The sequence below is a fragment of the Oratosquilla oratoria genome, chromosome 18 (assembly GCF_046742065.1).
Source record: "Oratosquilla oratoria isolate Oo_2021 chromosome 18, ASM4674206v1, whole genome shotgun sequence".
Classification (NCBI taxonomy): Eukaryota; Metazoa; Arthropoda; class Malacostraca; order Stomatopoda; family Squillidae; genus Oratosquilla; species Oratosquilla oratoria.
In genome coordinates, this window is record NC_134794.1 from 26250560 (window position 1) to 26268990 (window position 18431).

The window sequence follows — 18431 nt, forward strand, 5'->3', positions numbered from 1 at the left end:
CAGATGCTGGTTGTCAGCTCTGTGTGAAAATATGAAGGAAATGGAGATGAAATTGATATAGAAAGATCTTGGGCTGGTCTGGAGATCAAATGCCAGCCCCTCAGGGCTGAACCTCCAAATGGAGGTGTGGATGATGATGATGATAGGTTTTGAAGACAGGCAGCAGGGAGGTGACTCTGTCTAATGTCTGTCACTTAGGACAACCTTTTGAGAGTACCCATTGTTGCCTTGTTGGTCCCTTCTCTTGAATTAAAAGCTTTTTTAGGATTGAACACCTAGAGATATTTGAGTTACATGATAACAGAAATAATGTATCATGAAAATTGATTACTTTTCTTCTTTGCTTCTTTAATAATAACTGTTATATAAAGGTAAACAAATGGCTTAAGTTATTTCATATCATTAATTCACTTCTCTTCTTCTTTGTTCTGCATTCTTTTTGCACTAACTTGTCTGCATGACCAAGAATAGTACAGTCAAATCTTGCTGGGCATTGTAACAGCTATCTGTTGAAACAGTCATTGCCATTTGTGGATTTTTTCTTGCTCTTTCATTCTCATAGTGTGGGACCCAAAAAGTGACACCTGGGTGGTGAATGGAAGAGGGAAAAATTATATAGAGGCATTGGAAATGAGGTGTTTTAGGGTTATAAGAATATAAGAATGGAGTAAACTGCAAAAGACCATAAGACCTACACTAGGCAGTTTCATGTCCATTACCACCTTGGGGATATGTACAGAGTTAAGAAAAATGACAGTGAAAGAAACTAGGATTTGTGAAGGGATTAGGGTGCAGATGGGATTGAGATGAAAGAGTAGAAGAGGTCAATTTGAAGTGATATGGTCATGTCATGAGAATGGATAGAGGTAGATATCCTTAGAGGATACAGATAATGAGTGCTAGGAGTTGGAACAAGAGGTAATTTAAGGAAAATGTTGCTGAATGTGGTGAATATAGTCATAAGAACTCATGATACAGGTTTCAAACAAGTGAAGATGTGCCTGAGTGACAGGAATGTATAAATACAGGGTGTTCAGGATAAATTTGATAATTTTTTCATCTTCTTTTATTTCAGAACCAATTGAAGGATTTAATAGCAGTAAAGTGCAATGGATAGCTGATTCTGTTTACTATTGGTGGGTGTGAGAGCTAGAGAGCATGGATGGCTGGAAAACACTGGAATATTAGAAGAGAGTGACTTGCATCATGATGATTCGTACCGGATTAAAAAAATTAGAAATCTTAGCTGCAGCTCAGTGCTCCCTGAATACTGTGAAGGCTGTGAGATGTGAGCTGGAAAAATGTGACAGAGATGTGGAAGCAGTGGCTAACAGGGAGGATCATAGCAGGCATTCTGACTGTTCGTACAACGAAATTCATCAAGAAGCTACAGAAAAGGTGCTGCAAGATGGCAAGGCAATGCAGACCTTGGCGAGAGAGATGGGTGTCAGAGTAGCAACTATGAAGAAAACAGTGAACGAGGATCTTCACTAGTTCTCATACAAGAGGGGCAAGGGCCAACTACTCACCACCAAGGCCCAAGAGAACTGCTTTACTAAAGCCAAGAAACTCCTCAACAAGGTCAATCACCCAGTCGAGCTGAGAGTGCTATGGTTCTCAGACAAGAACTTCTGCCAGGACCAGTTGCACAACATGCAAAACAACAGGACGAGAGCTATGCTTGTAGTGACCCATTTTCGTGTCTCTCCACATCCAGTTTATTCTTAAAATCTTGAATAGTTTTAGCACTCACTGTTTCTCCATTTAGTTTGTTCCAGACATCAATCACTCTATGTGGGAAGCTATTCTTTTTCAAATTTTTTCTGTGACTGTCCTTCTTTAGCTTCTTTTCATGTCCACTTGTTTCTCTTCTGTCCCATTTTAATGAGTCATCTCTATCAAGAATTTCCATCCCTTTCATAATTCTGTAAATGGTCAACAAATCACCTCTTTCTCTTCTCTGTTCCAGTATTGATAGATGTAATTTCTCCAATCTTTGTTCATATGTCAAATTTGATAGTGTAGGTGCCATTTTAGTCATTGCTCTTTGAATTCTTTCTAATTTTCTTATATTTTTTTGTGCTAGGTGCCCATAGTGTTGCAGCATACACTAGTTTAGGTCTTATTAGTGCAACCACAATTTTCTTTACCATTTATTCATCTATGTAGTTGAAGGTCACTTTCATTAATCTTAATATGTTAAAAGGTTCTCCAAATAATTTATTGACATGTTTATAAGGTGTCAAGTCACTTGAGATAATCACTCCGAGGTCCCTTTCTGAATTGACTTTTTTGACTTCCTTGTTTCTAATTTTATATTGACCCAATAATCTAACTTTGCTTTTTCCAAATTCCATTATGCTACATTTCTTAATGTTAAAGTTCATTTCACATCTCTGACTCCATTCCCATATTTTGTCTAGGTCTTCTTGTAGCAGTCTGCAATCTTCTTCTGTGTAATTTGGCATCATGTAACACTTCACTCCCTCATCCATATCATTTATATATGTGGCAAACATTAAAGGAGCCAATACAGAGCCTTGCAGGATACCACTTATCACATCTTCCCAGTTTGAATTTTTATCGCTAAATACCACTCTCATTTTTCTCCCACTTAAGAAATCCTTCATCCATTCCAGTAGCTTACCTTGTATTCCTCCTATTATTTCAAATTTTCTTATTAATTTTTTATGTGGTACATATACCAAGGCTTTTCCCCCTTACAAGGGAGGTAGCCAAAAAGAAAAAGGCATAAAATCATTCCCACCCATTCCATCCCTAAATACTTTCCACTCCCCTCCACCCTCCCTCTCATCTTAGTACTTCCTGGTTGACGGGTCATCCCTGCACCCTGTCCACTGCCCTGGGTCAGAGGCAGTGTCGCAAGACACAGCATATCCACAGCAAGGCAGCTTCATTAAATCGGCGACCCCCCCTCTCCGTCCCCCCATGCAGAAAAGGAGAAGACGGGAAGGAATCCCTTCGGGCTGCGTCAAATTTTGCTCACACATACTACCTCACCCCCCATCCCCACACTCATTCCACCTCATGCATCACAACATTTTCCATATACAACCATTCTCCATTCACCCGTCTTCTGTCCTCTCCCGTCCTTCCTCAACAGACATTCACCTCTTCCCCAAAGCCCCCTTCACCCCATCCATCCACCTCATCCTAGGACGTCCCCTCATGATCACTCCCTCCACATCTGCCTTCCATACCTCTTTTACTAGTCTTTCTTCACTCATTCTTTCCATGTGTCCAAACCATCCTAATACTCTTTCATCAACCCTATCTCCCAACTCCTTTTCCACCCCTGTTCTCCTCCTCACCTCCTCATTTGTCACTCTATCCAGCCTAGTTAACCCTATCATAATTCTCAGACACATCATCTCAAAAACATTCAAACTCCTTCTTCACTGTATGGGGCAGAAACATGGAACATAAGAGAGGAAGAGAGAAGGAGTTTGAATGTGTTTGAGATGAGGTGTCTGAGAAGTATGATGGGGGTTACTAGGCTGGATAGAGTGAGAAATGAGGAGGTGAGGAGGAGAACAAGGGTGGAAAGGGGGTTGGGAGATAGGGTTGATGAAAGAGTACAACCACTCCTCGTTTAACGACCTACTCGGTTAATGACAACGCGGAGTAGCGACGGGCTTAAGACAGACCAATATTCGTTTAACGTAAATCTCCCGAAGTTATGCCGTCATGTACGATAAGTTGGCTGAGGCAAATTTGTATGATGTTACAGATGAATTTGTACGGTGGATATTAGCTGTGAGGTAAAGTGTTCTGAAGCTTAGGTCTACATTACCATCATGCAAGCTGCAAAAACTACCTAGGATACAGTATATACCGGTATTGGTAAATTTTGTAGTTTCGACCATGGGCGCAATTTAACAATAGAAAATTAATTATTGATTTTATAAATTATAATGTATCAACGTAATATGCAATTTTGTGATTGGAAAAAAAAAAAAAGTGCTAAAACAGATTTCGTAAGTAACGAAGTCATGTCGGACGAATGGTACGCCATGTTTGTTATGATAGATGCCGACGTCGAAGAAATGAAAGGATGATAAATTTGTCTAACCTAACCTGTGTTTAATAAATCTTTTCAACCACTCTCTCAGCTTATGGGGTATACAAAGTTCTTGCAGCTTGAAAGAATGCATGTATCTCCGCTCCATAACATTCCTTCAAGAAAATATTCCTGGCGAAGTACTGTCGGAAGTACCGAGGCCGTCAATGGGACCTTTCGCAGTCAGGCTCGTAGATGCCTATTAGCGCTAGAATTTTCAATTGTCTCGGGTTTCACGAGACAAAGGGGTGACTTAGCTAATTTGGAAACTGATATTTAAAAAAAAGATACGCCATAAATGGCTGCATAAATGTATTTAAAAATAAAAACAAGACTCATAATGTTATAATTTTTACTTACTGGTGTGTGATAAGGCCTTGTTAATTTAATTATAAGGTAGAACTAAAAATGGTAATTATTTTTACTGAAGTAACTATGAGCAGTAAAAATAAGAGGATGTTGATTTCAGTTTGTGCATTTTATCTGAGTGTTGAAAAATAATGGATATCACTGTCACGTCCTGTATATGAAGATGATCAGTGAGATAAAAAATATGAACAGTGGTGGCGGACGTACAAAGTTAACAACATTTTTGTAAAGAATAGCCTCTTAGATCTGCTGGGAGCTATTTTCAAACAAATATGAATAATTTTACGTGTGCCGTGTTAAACTGCACGTCAGATTAAAAAAATATATACAACTTAAGACAAAGTTTATCGTACCGAAAAAATTGTCTTCGATGCAAAATTATATTTTCGATACATTACATGGATTTGCCTATTGCTTGGTGCATTCAAATGAAAGTATATATCAGTATACGTCCATTGAAGTCGGTAGAAAATGACAAATTGCTTGGCGTGATACAATTATAGGCTGTTTTACGAATATCATCTGTGATTATAAATAGAGGCTCAAACAATGCTATTTGCCGTTTGCAATCATGAAATTAATTGACTTAAATTTCAGACACAATAATGTACAACGATACACCTCTGTAAGCTTATAAAACTTGCCCCAAAAAGTATATATTTTCCGGCAAGAATTACAAAATCTGGCGGTGTCTGGTATCAATTTGCTCACTGCGAAAGGTCCCATTGACAGACGACATGATGGTGTCCCGATCTTATGCTACCGACTTTGTTCATTAGCATATTTGCTTGTAACAAGGTATTTTTTATTTTCATTTCCACTCACAAAATTGTATATTACTTTGATACATTTTTAATTTACAAAATTAATAATTAATTAGGATTGGAAATGGAGAGAGTGAGTGGTTTGAAGTAAAGGTGGGACTTCGTCAAGGATGCGTTATGTCGCCCTGGCTGTTCAACTTATACATGGATGGGGTGGTGCGAGAGGTGAATGCTAGGGTAGTGAGTCAGGGATTGGAGATGGTTTAAGAAAATGGAGAAAAGTGGGAGGTGAGCCAGCTGTTGTTTGCGCACGACACTGCGCTTGTGGCAGGGTCAGAGGAGGGATTGAGGAAGCTGGTGGCAGAGTTTGGGAGAGTATGTGATAGAAGAAAGCTAAAGATAAATGTGGGTAAAAGTAAGGTGATGAGATGTACAAGGGGTGAAAGTGGCAGTAGACTGGAAGTGAACATTAAGGGAGAGCGACTGGAGGAAGTGGATAGTTTTAGATACTTGGGTGCAAGTGTAGCAGGAAAAGGTGGAGTGAAGGTGGAGGTAGAATGTAGATTGAGAGAAGCGAGTAAATGCCTTGGTGGTTTAAAGAGTGTAATGAGAAATAGACATTTGGGAATGGATGCGAAGAGGAGAATGTATGAAGGAGTGATTGTGCCAACAGCACTGTATGGGGCAGAAACGTGGAACATAAGAGAAGAAGAGAGAAGGAGTTTGAATGTGTTTGAGATGAGGTGTCTGAGAAGTATGGTGGGGGTTACTAGGCTAGATAGAGTGAGAAATGAGGAGGTGAGGAGGAGAACAGGGGTGAAAAAGGATTTGGGAGAGAGGGTTGATGAAAGAATATTAGGATGGTTTGGACACATGGAAAGAATGAGTGAAGAAAGACTAGTAAAAGAGGTATGGAAGGCAGATGTGGAGGGAGTGAACATGAGGGGACGTCCTAGGATGAGGTGGATGGATGGGGTGAAGGGGGCTTTGGGGAAGAGGGGAATGTCTGTTGAGGAAGGAAGGGAGAGGACGGAAGACAGAGGTGAGTGGAGAATGGTTGTAAATGGATGATGTTGTGACTGCATGAGGAGGAATGGGCGGGGGGGTGGGGGGGGTGGTAGTATGTGTGAGTAAATTTTGACGCAGCCCGAAGGGATTTCTCCCCGTCCTCTCCTTATATGCAAAGGGGGACGGAGAGGGGGGGTCGCCGATTAAATGAAGCGGCCTTGCTGTGGATGTACTGTGTCTTGCGACACTGCTTCTGACCCAGGGCGGTGGGCAGGGTGCAGGGATGACCCGTCATCCAGGAGGTGCTCAGATGAGAGGAAGGGTGGGAGGGGTGTGGAGTGTATTTAGGGATGAAATGGGTGGGAGTGTTTTTATGCCTTTCCCTTTTTGGCTACCTCCCTTGGAAGGGGGAAAAAGCCTTGGTATATATATGTATGTATGTAATAATTAATTTTCTATTGCTATATTGCGCCCATGGTCGAAACTAAAAAAATACCCTGGTATTTAATATGGAATGTCAGCATACGCGGATTTGGTCATACACGGTAATTTCAGGAACCTAACTACCGCGTTATTTGAGGGCTTTCTGTACTATCAAAACAGTAAATAAAGCTTTAATGTACTATATAAAAGAGGGAAATACACAAAAATAAAGATACCTGTATTGCTGGACATTGTACATACAGTACATGTACGTATATGTATACACTTTCGCTTAACGACCAATTCGGTTAACGACGGCGACGCTGGTCCCAATTGTCGTCGTTAAATGAGGAGTGGTTGTATTAGGATGGTTTGGACACATGGAAAGAATGAGTGAAGAAAGACTAGTAAAAGAGGTATGGAAGGCAGATGTGGGGGGAGTGAACACGAAGGGACGTCCTAGGATGAGTTGGATGGAATGGGTGAAGGGGGCTTTGGAGAAGAGGTGAATGTCTGTTGAGGAAGGACGGGAGAGGACAGAAGATAGGGGTGAATGGAGAATGGTTGTATATGGATGATGTTGTGATGCATGAGATGGAATGGGCGGGGGGATGGGGGGTGAGGTAGTATGTGTGAGCAAAATTTGACGCAGCCCGAAGGGATTTCTCCCCATCTTCTCCTTTATGCTTGGGGAACGGAGAGGGGGGGTCGCCGATTTAATGAAGCAACCTTGCTGTGGATGTGCTGTGTCTTGCGACACTGCCTCTGACCCAGGGCAGTGGACAGGGTGCAGGGATGACCCGTCATTCAGGAGGTGCTAAGATGAGAGGGAGGGTGGAGGGGTGTGGAGTGTATTCAGGGATGGAATGGGTGGGAATGATTTTATGCCTTTTCCTTTTTGACTACCTCCCTTGTAAGGGGGAAGAAGCCTTGGTATATGTATGTAGTTGCATTTACCTAGTTGGTTGTATTTTATGGGATGAAAGCTATGCTCGTAGTGACCCATTTTTGTATCTCTCTGCATCCAGTTTATTCTTAAAATCATGTATAGTTTTGGCATTAACTGTTTCTTTGTTCAGTATGTTCCAGACATCAATCACTCTATGTGGGAAGCTATTGTTTTTCAGGTCTCTTCTATAAGTGTCCTTCTTTAGTTTCTTTTCATGTCCTCTTGTTTCTCTTGTTCCACTTTAATAAGTCATCTCTATCGAGGATTTCCATCCCTTTCATACTTCTGTAAATGGTCAATAAATCACCTCTTTCTCTTCTCTGTTCCAGTGTTGATAGATGTGGTTTCTCCAATCTTTGTTCATATGTCAGATTTACCAATGTAGGTGCCATTTTTGTCACTGCTCTTTGAATTCTTTCTAATTATCTTTTGTTCTTCTTTGTGCTAGTTCCCCACAATGTTGCAGCATATTCTAGTTTAGGTCGTATCAGTGTAACCACTATTTTTTTTTTAACCATCTCTTCGTCTATGTAGTCGAAGGCCACTTTCACTGATCTTAGTAAGTTAAAAGTCTCTCCAAATAATTTGTTGATGTGTTTGTCAGGGGTACTGGCTGCTTGTTATTGTGGCAAAGTAGCATGCAGTTACAAAGGATTACAAAGGCGGAGCATGCCGACAGGAGACCTTTTGGTCCATATCTAGGTCGGATGCAAAAAAAAATCATAATAAAATAACAAATAAAAACTATAATAATGTAAATAACAAATGAAATAAATAAATGCATAGGTATAGTTAAATAATAAACAAACAGGTAAATAGTAGATAATAATAAATTGACATATAACTAATAATAAATGATACTTTAGGGTCTATATGGGGCGCCCCTATGGAGCAGAGCCACACATCATTTTGTCTACGATAGAGGAAAACTCTGTTCAGAGAAATTATGACACTTTTATACTACGACTGTCCCTCCGTTATGCTGTCCCCCAACCCCTTGTTGCTGTCCTGTACCATTTCTCTGAGTATTCTTTTTCTGTGGTGGGGAATTCCCTGTGGCGGGGGAAAAGAATACTGCCACCAAGTATTTCCACTTGGATCATAAGAGGCGAGAAGAAAGGGACGGGGATTGGGACTAGGCATCCTTCTCCTTGTACCCCCACAGGGGATATTCCTAAAAGAAAAAGTAAAGGCATAAGAGGGTCTGGGAGTTTTCCGACCAGCACCCTAAGGTTTGGGTCTTTTAATGTGCGTGGATGCGGTACAGATGAGAGTAAATGGCAAGAGATAGGTAGTATGTTTGTGAGAAGAAATATGGATGTGTTGGCTTTGAGTGAAACTAAGTTGAAAGGGAAGGGCGAGTGTAAGTTTGGGAGTGTAAGTGGGAGGTTAGCAGGAGTGAAGAGAGGGCGAGGGAAGGAAGGGGTGGCTATTCTAAAGTGAAGAGATAGGTAAATGTGTAGTGGAGTGGAAGGAGGTTTCCTCAAGGATAATGTGAATGAAGGTGAAACTGGGAAAGGAGATGTGGGTCTTTGTAAGTGCATATGGGCCTGGCAGTGAGAAGAGTGTAGAAGAAAGGGAGGCCTTTTGGATAGATTTAAATGAGTGCATAGAGGATTTAGGGAGAAATGTCAATGTAATAGTACTGGGAGACCTTAATGCTAGGGTAGGAAATGGTCCAATTGATGGAGTGGTTGGGAAATGTGGAGTTCCAGGAAAGAATCGTAGTGGAGAGTTGATGGTGGAAATGTGTTTAGAAAGAGAGTTGATGATAGCAAATACAGTGTTTCGGAAGAAAGTCAAGCATGAGTACACATGGGAGAGGGTGGTGGATGGAAGGGTGGTAGATAGAGTGTTAATGGATTATGTAGTGGTAAATAGGATTATGATAGGAAGATTTAATGATGTACATGTGCTAAGGGGAGAGGGTGGGGGAATATCAGATAATTTTTTGGTGGAAGGTAAGTTGAGAGTGGAGGGTAGATGGAGAAAGAGGAAAGGGACAAAAGGTAGGGAGGTTCTTAGAGTGAACTCTTTGAATGAAAAGGAAAAGGAGGAGTACAAAAAGAAGCTGAAGGAGTGGGAGGGAGTGAAGGATAGAGTAGAACTAGGTGTGGAGGAGGAATGGGGATGGTTCAAGGAGGGAGTCATAAAGTGTGCAAGGATGGTGTGTGGAACAAGAAGGACAGGAGGAAATAGAAGGAAGGGTAGTGAATGGTGGGATGGGGAAATAAAGAAGGTTGTAGAAGAGAAGAAGCGAGCTTTCACAGATTGGTTACAAAATAGGACAAGGGAGTCATATGAGAGGTCCAAAGAAAAGAAAAGAGAAGTAAAGCAAAAGGTAAAGGAGGCAAAGAGGAGAGCAGATATGAAATGGGGTAAGAGTATGACAGAAAATTTTGAAAGTAATAAAAAGATGTTTTGGAAAGAAATTAAGAGAGGAAGAGGAGGCAAATCAAGTAGAGAAGAAAAGGTAAAAGGTGCAGATGGAGAGATGATAATGGAAGAGAAGGCAGTGAGGGGAAGATGGGCAGAATATTTTAGGGAGTTGCTAAATGTGAAGGAGGATAGGGAGGGAAAGATAGCTGCAGTGGGAAATGCTAAGAAAATTGAGTGAGAAAAATGGAGGAGAAATAAGGAAGGATGAAGTGAAGGCAGATGTTAAGATGATGAAAGCAGGTAAGGCATCTTGTCTGGATGGATGCCATGCAGAATGTCTAAAAAAAAGGAGGTACAGTGATAGTGGACTGGCTGGTGAGGTTATTTAATGTTTGCTGGAGAGAGGGTAGAGTGCCGGAGGACTGGAGGAGTGCCTGTATAGTTCCTCTTTACAAGGGAAAAGGGGACAAGTGTGAATGTAGTAGTTTCAGAGGGATTAGGTTGTAAAGTGTAGTTGGGAAGGCTTATGGGAGGATCTTGATTGAGATGATTAGGAGAGGAACAGAAGGAGTAATTGGTGAGGAACAGTGTGGATTTAGAACGGGTAGAGCTTGTGTAGATCAGATCTTTGTGGTAAGACCGATATGTGAGAAAGCTATAGGAAAGGGGAAGGATGTTTTTTTGGCTTTTATGGCTCTGGAAAAGGCTTACGATAGGGTAGACAGAAAGGCACTGTGGGAGGTTATGCAGATATACGGGATAGGAGGAAAGCTTCTGGGAGCTGTCAAGAGTTTTTATGAGGGTAGTAGAGCTTGTGTCAGGATTAGAAATGGAGAGAGTGAGTGGTTCGAGGTAAAGGTGGGACTTCATCAAGGATGCGTTATGTCGCCCTGGCTGTTCAACTAATACATGGATGGGGTAGTGCGAGAGGTAAATGCAAGGGTAGTGGGTCAGGGATTGGAGATGGTTAAAGAAAATGGAGAAAAGTGGGAGGTGAGCCAGCTGTTGTTTGCAGACGACACTGCGCTTGTGGCAGGATCGGAGGAGAGATTGAGGAAGTTGGTGACAGAGTTTGGGAGAGTATGTGATAGAAGAAAGCTAAAGATAAATGTGGGTAAAAGTAAGGTGATGAGATGTAGAAGGGGTGAAAGTGGCAGTAGACTGGATGTGAGCATTAAGGGAGAGCGACTGGAGGAAGTTGATAGTTTTAGATACTTGGGTGCAAATGTGGCAGGAAAAGGTGGAGTGAAGGTGGAGGTAAAATGTAGATTGAGAGAAGTGAGTAAATGCCTTGGTGGATTAAAAAGTGTAATGAGGAATAGACATTTGGGAATGGATGCTAAGAGGAGACTATGAAGGAGTGATTGTGCCAACAGCACTGTATGGGGCAGAAACATGGAACATAAGAGAGGAAGAGAGAAGGAGTTTGAATGTGTTTGAGATGAGGTGTCTGAGAAGTATGATGGGGGTTACTAGGTTAGAGTGAGAAATGAGGAGGTGAGGAGGAGAACAGGGGTGGAAAGGGAGTTGGGAGATAGGGTTGATGAAAGAGTATTAGGATGGTTTGGACACATGGAAAGAATGAGTGAAGAAAGACTAGTAAAAGAGATATGGAAGGCAGATGTGGAGGGAGTGAACATGAAGGGACGTCCTAGGATGAGGTGGATGGATGGAGTGAAGGGGGCTTTGGGGAAGAGGGGAATATCTGTTGAGGAAGGACGGGAGAGGACAGAAGACAGGGGTGAATGGAGAATGGTTGTATATGGATGATGCTGTGATGCATGAGGTGAAATGGGTGGGGGGATGGGGGGTGAGGTAGTATGTGTGAGCAAAATTTGATGCAGCCCGAAGGGATTTCTCCCCGTCTTCTCCTTTTATGCAATGGGGGACGGAGAGGGGGGGGTCGCTAAATTAATGAAGCGGCCTTGCTTTGGATGCGCTGTGTCTTGCGACACTGCTTCTGACCCAGGGCAGTGGACAAGGTACAGGGATGACCCGTCATCCAGGAGGTGCTAAGATAAGAGGGAGGGTGGAGGGGTGTGGAGTATATTCAGAGATGGAATGGGTGGGAATGATTTTATGCCTTTTCCTTTTTGGCTACCTCCCTTGTAAGGGGGAAAAAGCCTTGGTATATGTATGTATGTATGTATGTTTGTCAGGTGTTAAGTCGCTTGAGATGATTACTCCCAGGTCCCTTTCTGAATTTACTTTTTTGACTTCTTTTGGTGTTTTTCCAGCAAAGGCCATGTCATGCCACCCCACATCTTTGAAGAGGGATTCAGACTCACTTCAGATGGCTATAATGAGTTGCTGTCCACTGTTGTTAAGCACTGGGTGGAGAGGGTGGGTGTGGGAGGGCCATACATGTGGCAGTAGGACTCAGCTCCATGTCACACCCCTGGGAAAACCCAGAAGGTGCTGCCTGAGAACTACTACGACTCCAGTCCCAACATCTGCCCCCCCCAACTCGCCTGATTGCAATTCCATGTGGGGCGCAGTTGAAAAAAAATACCAATTGTACCACCTGCAACACCAAGGATGAGGTGATTGCCAGTATCAAACTGGTACTGTATTCAGGTGTCTCTTGAAGGACACCGTGAAGGCCGTGTACTGCAGGTCCAGGTCCCACCTGGAGGCTCAGGGTGGCTTCTTTGAGTGAGCTGTATTTGGCAAAAGATCCAGTGAGAGATTCACTTTGAATTTTGAGAATACATAAATTTTTTAACAAGATATGACATTTACCTTTCCTTTCTGAAAATGTGTCAAATTTATCCTGAACACCCTGTAAAGATACCTGGTTTATGAAAAGGGTGCACCTGGAGTGAAGAGGCAGAATTACTGGGAGAGTGATGAAGTGCAATCTTAGTGTGGTTTGAGTGGGAAGGAGTAAAAGGGATGTGCATGGTGGCAGTGAAAGTGGTGAGGGTTCTCCTCTCCCATGCCTAGCCACTTTGCTTTATGGATGATAGGTGATGGGATGAAAAAAATTCTTTGTCACTTTCTCTCTCCCTTTCTACCTCTTTCTCTTACTTTTTTTTATTCCTCTCCTCATTTGGGGGGTATTGACCTCTGACTGTTTAAGTTTTATGAAGTCAGTATATGAGGAACTTAGTAACAAGTACAACCCCTCTGCAGACTAAAGGTACACAACTTTCTTTTATGATTGAAGATAATCCCCTCTGAAGGGAGAATGCTGATCAGTTTTAACTTCAACCAGTGTCCAGTTTTAAAATTATATGAAAATAGAATAGGCCTGGCCACAGAAGAAAATAATAATATGAAAATAGAATAGGCCAGGCCACAGAAGAAAATTATCCTAGGTGCAAATACCACACAAAAGACACTGAACACCTTGTCTTACATTGCCCTATCCTAGCCTCACCCAGACAATGACACGGGATCTCTCTCTGAGTAGATTTAGTTGCAGTTGATGCCAGGTACCGTGTCTTGTCACCTTGTATAACAAAAAGAGACTGTTAAAAACAGGCTTCCAAACCGAGCACTGACCACCAATCATTCGACTTAGATGAAATTGCACTTGCCGAATTGATTGTACATATCAAGAAAAGTCTTAAAATAAACAGGCAAGCAGTACTCTCACTATCAGTAGTGACTTGTGGGTCAGTCTAGTGGCCGGTGCTGGATACATGGGAACCCCAGGTCTCCTGCAAGGGAGACCTGGGACACCAGAATGGTTGACCGAATTTCTCCTGTTCCTCATTTTGACCTCCTTTATCAACTTGGTAACTCCATCTCCATCACCTCAGTGTGATTTTGTCCCCAGGGATAAAAGCATTGGTTATCAGCAATGAACCACAATCTCTTTTTCTCTGACACTGGATTTCTGCTTCTCTATATCTAGTTGTATCACCCTGTCTCTGTCTCTCCCTTTCTCTCTCTGTATCTGTTTTTCCCTGTCACTCTCCCTCTCTCTTTCTCTGTCCCTGTCTCTTTCACTGTCCTTCCCTCCTTCTCTCCCTCCCTCCTTCTCTCTCTCTCCCTCCTTCTTTATCTCTTTCTCTTTACATCTTTCTTAATCTCTCACCTTATTTGTTTATATATCTCCTTATCTCTTTATATATTGATCTCTCTATCTCATTATCTCTCCCCCCAGTGCACCCTGTAATCCCCTCTCAGCTTTGCTTTGGTGAGCGGCTGCTAACATAACAAATGCATGCCAGCCACATTGTGTGAATCAGAGACACAAGTCTGAATGTGTTTCATTCACATTCCTCCAGAGGGAATGATTTTATTTTTTATTTACAATTATGCAGATAGGAATGTCCACAGTGTGTATTTTTTCATGTACATGTTTGTTGCTGGGTACATGCTAAAGTAATCTTGTCTGTTTTGTCTCTTCCCACTGTACAGCCTGGGTTCCTGTGGTCTTTCAACTATATGCTGACAAGACGATGGAGGTCTAATTGCTCTGGGGAAAATTCTCTGGGAGACAGAATGCTGCAGGACTTCAGACACTTTTGCAATAATGAGGATGATAGATTACACCAGTTCTGGGAAAAAGGGATCTCCAAATCTTCTCACTGAGTGTGATATCCATATAGGAAATGGTAAAATAATGTTAAAAGATTAATTATGAATTGGAAACAAAAATGTTTTACACTAATCCCTTCCCTACTGAAAGAGTATTACACAGTCAAATAAAATTGTTAGGCTTTAGTCAGAATAAAACAGTAAGTACCCATGAGTATGGAAGGGGTTAATAATGATGGAATTTAACTCCCTTTTTAACAAAGGGATACTATATAGTTGAATGAAGCTGTCTGGTAGCCAGATTGAAACAGCAAGTACTTATATTTGAGGGATGATAGATAACTTGTTGGCATAAGTTACAAAAATACTTTCAGATAACACATTTATGTTTCAGCATAGTCTCCTTGTAAATTTATAGATGTCATTGGTCATGGATACCTTTGATACTTAGGTAGCAAAGACTGCATGATGGGTGATCTTATATGAAAATGCTGACTCCTAAATTTATAATATCTGAAACAGCAAAAATACATATTATTGATCTAAAACTTTTTGTATACCCTGGCGTATAAGACCACTTGTGTATAAGACCTTCTCCTAGTTTTCAAGGTAAAGTATGGATTCTAAGCCATGCCTCAGTGTTTTAGACCACTCCTCAACTTGCTGCCAAGGGATTAGCCATTTTCATTGCAAAAATTTGAATGTTCTTTTTGTCACAACATAAACATTTTGACAATGTTCTTTCACTATTCTTACTACAGATTTTTCAAGTTCTGGCCACTGTGGTCTTTGCTCTTAGAAGACACTTTGTATTATGTATTTTCTTTACCACATCTTTACTTCTGCTCCAATGTCGAATCATCTTGATTGTTACACCAAACTCTCTTGCTGCAGCACAGTTGTTATATTCTTTGGCAAAGGTAATGGTGTTGGATATAAAATTTGCTTCTTTTTTCCTTCTCTTAACTCATTTTGATGGGTCCATGAAATGTTCTGGATAATTCAGCTACCAAAGTGAGGGTTCACACCACACAATGTGGCTGTCACTAACTTGCATTAGATAGAACTGAGGAGTATTTGAAACAATGAGAGAAGTTCTGGTGCTTATGAAGCTTGGCAGATAAAAGTAAACACCCTAATCTAAAGTGGTATACAACTGGGAAATGACCGACACTGCTTTCCTTAATCTAGTGCTGCATGATGACATTCTTCCACTGTGTTCAGTAACTGTACTCCATTTCAACAATTTGTCGAAACTCATACTGTTGTTTAGAAATATATTCAGACATATGTTCTAACTTATTTTAGAAATAATGTCAGTAGTAAGACATCTTAAGCAGCCATTATTTTTTTTTATGTGGCCAGAAAACCAACATATGTCAGACATAGCCTTACACCAGACTTTTGTTTAAATTTATTTCTCAGAAAAGTCAGTACAAATCATGGAAATCTGAAAATAAATATTTTAGAATTATGTGGTATCACTGAGAGAATATGAATTGGCCTTATTGTAAAATTTGAACACCAAATGTAAATGGGAACAACTTTTAGTTTTTAAATTTAGTTTTTTAAAACTTAATTTTTTAGACCCTGTGCATAAGATCACTGCCACATTTTGGGAATGAATTTTTAGGGCTAGAAACTGGTCTTATGCCTTGGAATATATAGTAGTCATTCAAAAAGTTTATCTGTACATGTATTCAGTTAGAACTGTATAGTTTACAGTATTTCTTTGTACTTGAGACTGCAAATTTATCAATCGTCCAAGGTAGTACAGAGGGAGTTAAATTCATCATTCCCTTGGTGCATTATATTGATTTAGTACTGATAAATGTAAGACAATTCTATTTTGACTAAGGGAGACCCTTGCTTGAATGGGAGTTTGTGCTGGTAAGATGAAAGGTATCTCATTTGAGCTGAACCTCATTCAGGCCAGGACCCAAACTTCTCATAAGTAAAATAATTTGCCATTTGCCACAACAAAATCTATACAATGCATGAAGGCATCAAAAGAATGAATATGTTTCCAATTAAATGCATTGGATAACTGGTTCTCCAAAGGTTATATAAAAAAAAGGCTGTAAATGATTTATCATTATTATGATGCTAGATGACTATTTTGTTACTCAAAATGAAGTGTATGAATTGCTAGTGGCAAGGAGATGCTACAGTGATACATAGTTGATAAAATAAGAGATGAAATGGATAGGAGATTTTTCTTGTCTTGCATAATTTTAACTTCATCTTGAGAACAAGATTCTATATTCATACAACCAAAGTCCCTTTTCCCTTTATTAGGGGGGTTGGCCAACTGTATTTAAACTTGTGATATTGCATTACTCTAAGTTGTAAAAAACTATCATAGTTGGGGAAACTGGGGCAGTCACCCTGGATACAAAATTTAAAATGAAAATGCAGTGATAATTAGAAAATCAAAAGGTAACAGAGATATATGATAATACAAGAAAGACTGAGCAATCTAGTAGTATTGTCAGTTGAAAAAGATATAAAATTTTCAATATAGATTTGAATAATGTTTCTGAAACATTTGCACAAATTAAACTCAGGCAATTTTTGATGAACTTGAGTATGCTTGTGATACTTGTATTTCACTATAATTACATCAGTATTTTCTTGAAGTATCTTTCCTGAATGGATGCTAAAAGGAGATTGTATGAAGGGGTGATTGTGCTGACAGCACTGTATGGGGGAGAAACATGGAACATACGAGAGGAAGAGTTTAAATGTGTTTGAGATGAAATGCCTGAGAAGTATGGTAGGGGTTATTAGGTTGGATAGAATGAGAAACAAGGAAATAAGAAAGAGAGTGGGGATGGAAAGGGAGTTGAGAGATTGGGTTGATAAAAGATTATTGGGATGGTTTGGACACATGGAAAGAATGAGTGAAGAAAGATTAATAAAAGAAGTGTGGAAGGCAAAGGTGGAGGGAGTGAACATGAGGGGGTGACCAAGGATGAGATAGATGGGGTGAAAGGGGCATTGGGAAAAAAGGGGATGTTGGTTAAAGAAGGAGGGGAGAAGACATAAGATAGCGGTGAGTGGAGAATGGTTGTGTATGGATGATGCTGTGATGCATGGAAGGGAGTATGTGTGAATGATATTTTGATGCAGCCCAAAGGGATTTCTCCCCATCTTCTCGTTTTCTGCATGAGGGGATGGAGAGGGGGGTCGCCAATTAAAATGAAGTGTCCTTGCTGTGGATGTGCTGTGTCTTGCTGCATTGTCTCTCACCGAGGGCAGTGGGCGAGATGCAGGGATGACCCATCATCTGGGAGGAGCCAAGAAAAGAGTGAAGGAGAGGTGTTGAATGGGAATGGAGTATGTGGGGATGAAATGAGTAGGAGTGGGTTTATGCCTTTGACTTTGGCTATCTCCCTTGTATGGGGGAAAAAGCCATTGGTATATGTATGTATATATGTTTGTACCTTTTCTGAGGAGGGGTGCTGACTGCCCACACTATGCTACTGGTGAGAATTTTATTTTACTTGTATCACCATTCTTGTTATTAATTTCAAGAAGAAATTGTTAATACTGTTGTTCTATGAGTATTTTCTTTAACCTCTACAATCTGGAGTTCAAGTAATTAGCTCCCTCTGATTGCAATCCTAAGTTAAGAAAAAATAAGTGTACATCTTCTCTATCACTTACCTGATTTCTGTGGATTTCCATTTCTCTGGTTGGTTCTGGTTCTCTTTTTTAATCCTCTGATGTACTCACTCATATCTTCCTTACCTAAAACCACTACCTAAATTATACCTAATCCTAGTAAAGTCCCACTTGCTTCCCCTCGTTCCACACACACTGCGAGCACCCCGTCGTGCGCCCTCGGCCCTCGCTCCTCTCTGCACCGTGACCTTTTTGACCCCGTGTCGGGGGTGCCAACTGCGCACCCCTATCTGCACCACATTCACACCACACCCCCTCCTTGATCTCGAGATCAACTTAT

General features: G+C 40.9%; 1 protein-coding gene across 4 annotated transcripts in view; it reads left to right on the forward strand.

Annotated features, from left to right (window-relative positions):
* Window positions 1-18025, forward strand: part of Iml1 (GATOR complex protein Iml1) — a 376817-nt gene extending 358792 nt beyond the window's left edge. For all 4 annotated transcript variants that reach the window (XM_076201722.1, XM_076201724.1, XM_076201725.1 and 1 more), the window contains one exon: window positions 14345-18025. In XM_076201722.1, the coding sequence (XP_076057837.1) occupies window positions 14345-14518 (174 nt within the window). In that variant the 3' untranslated portion in view covers window positions 14519-18025. The remainder of the gene's footprint in view (window positions 1-14344) is intronic.
* The last annotated feature ends 406 nt before the right edge of the window (window positions 18026-18431 follow it).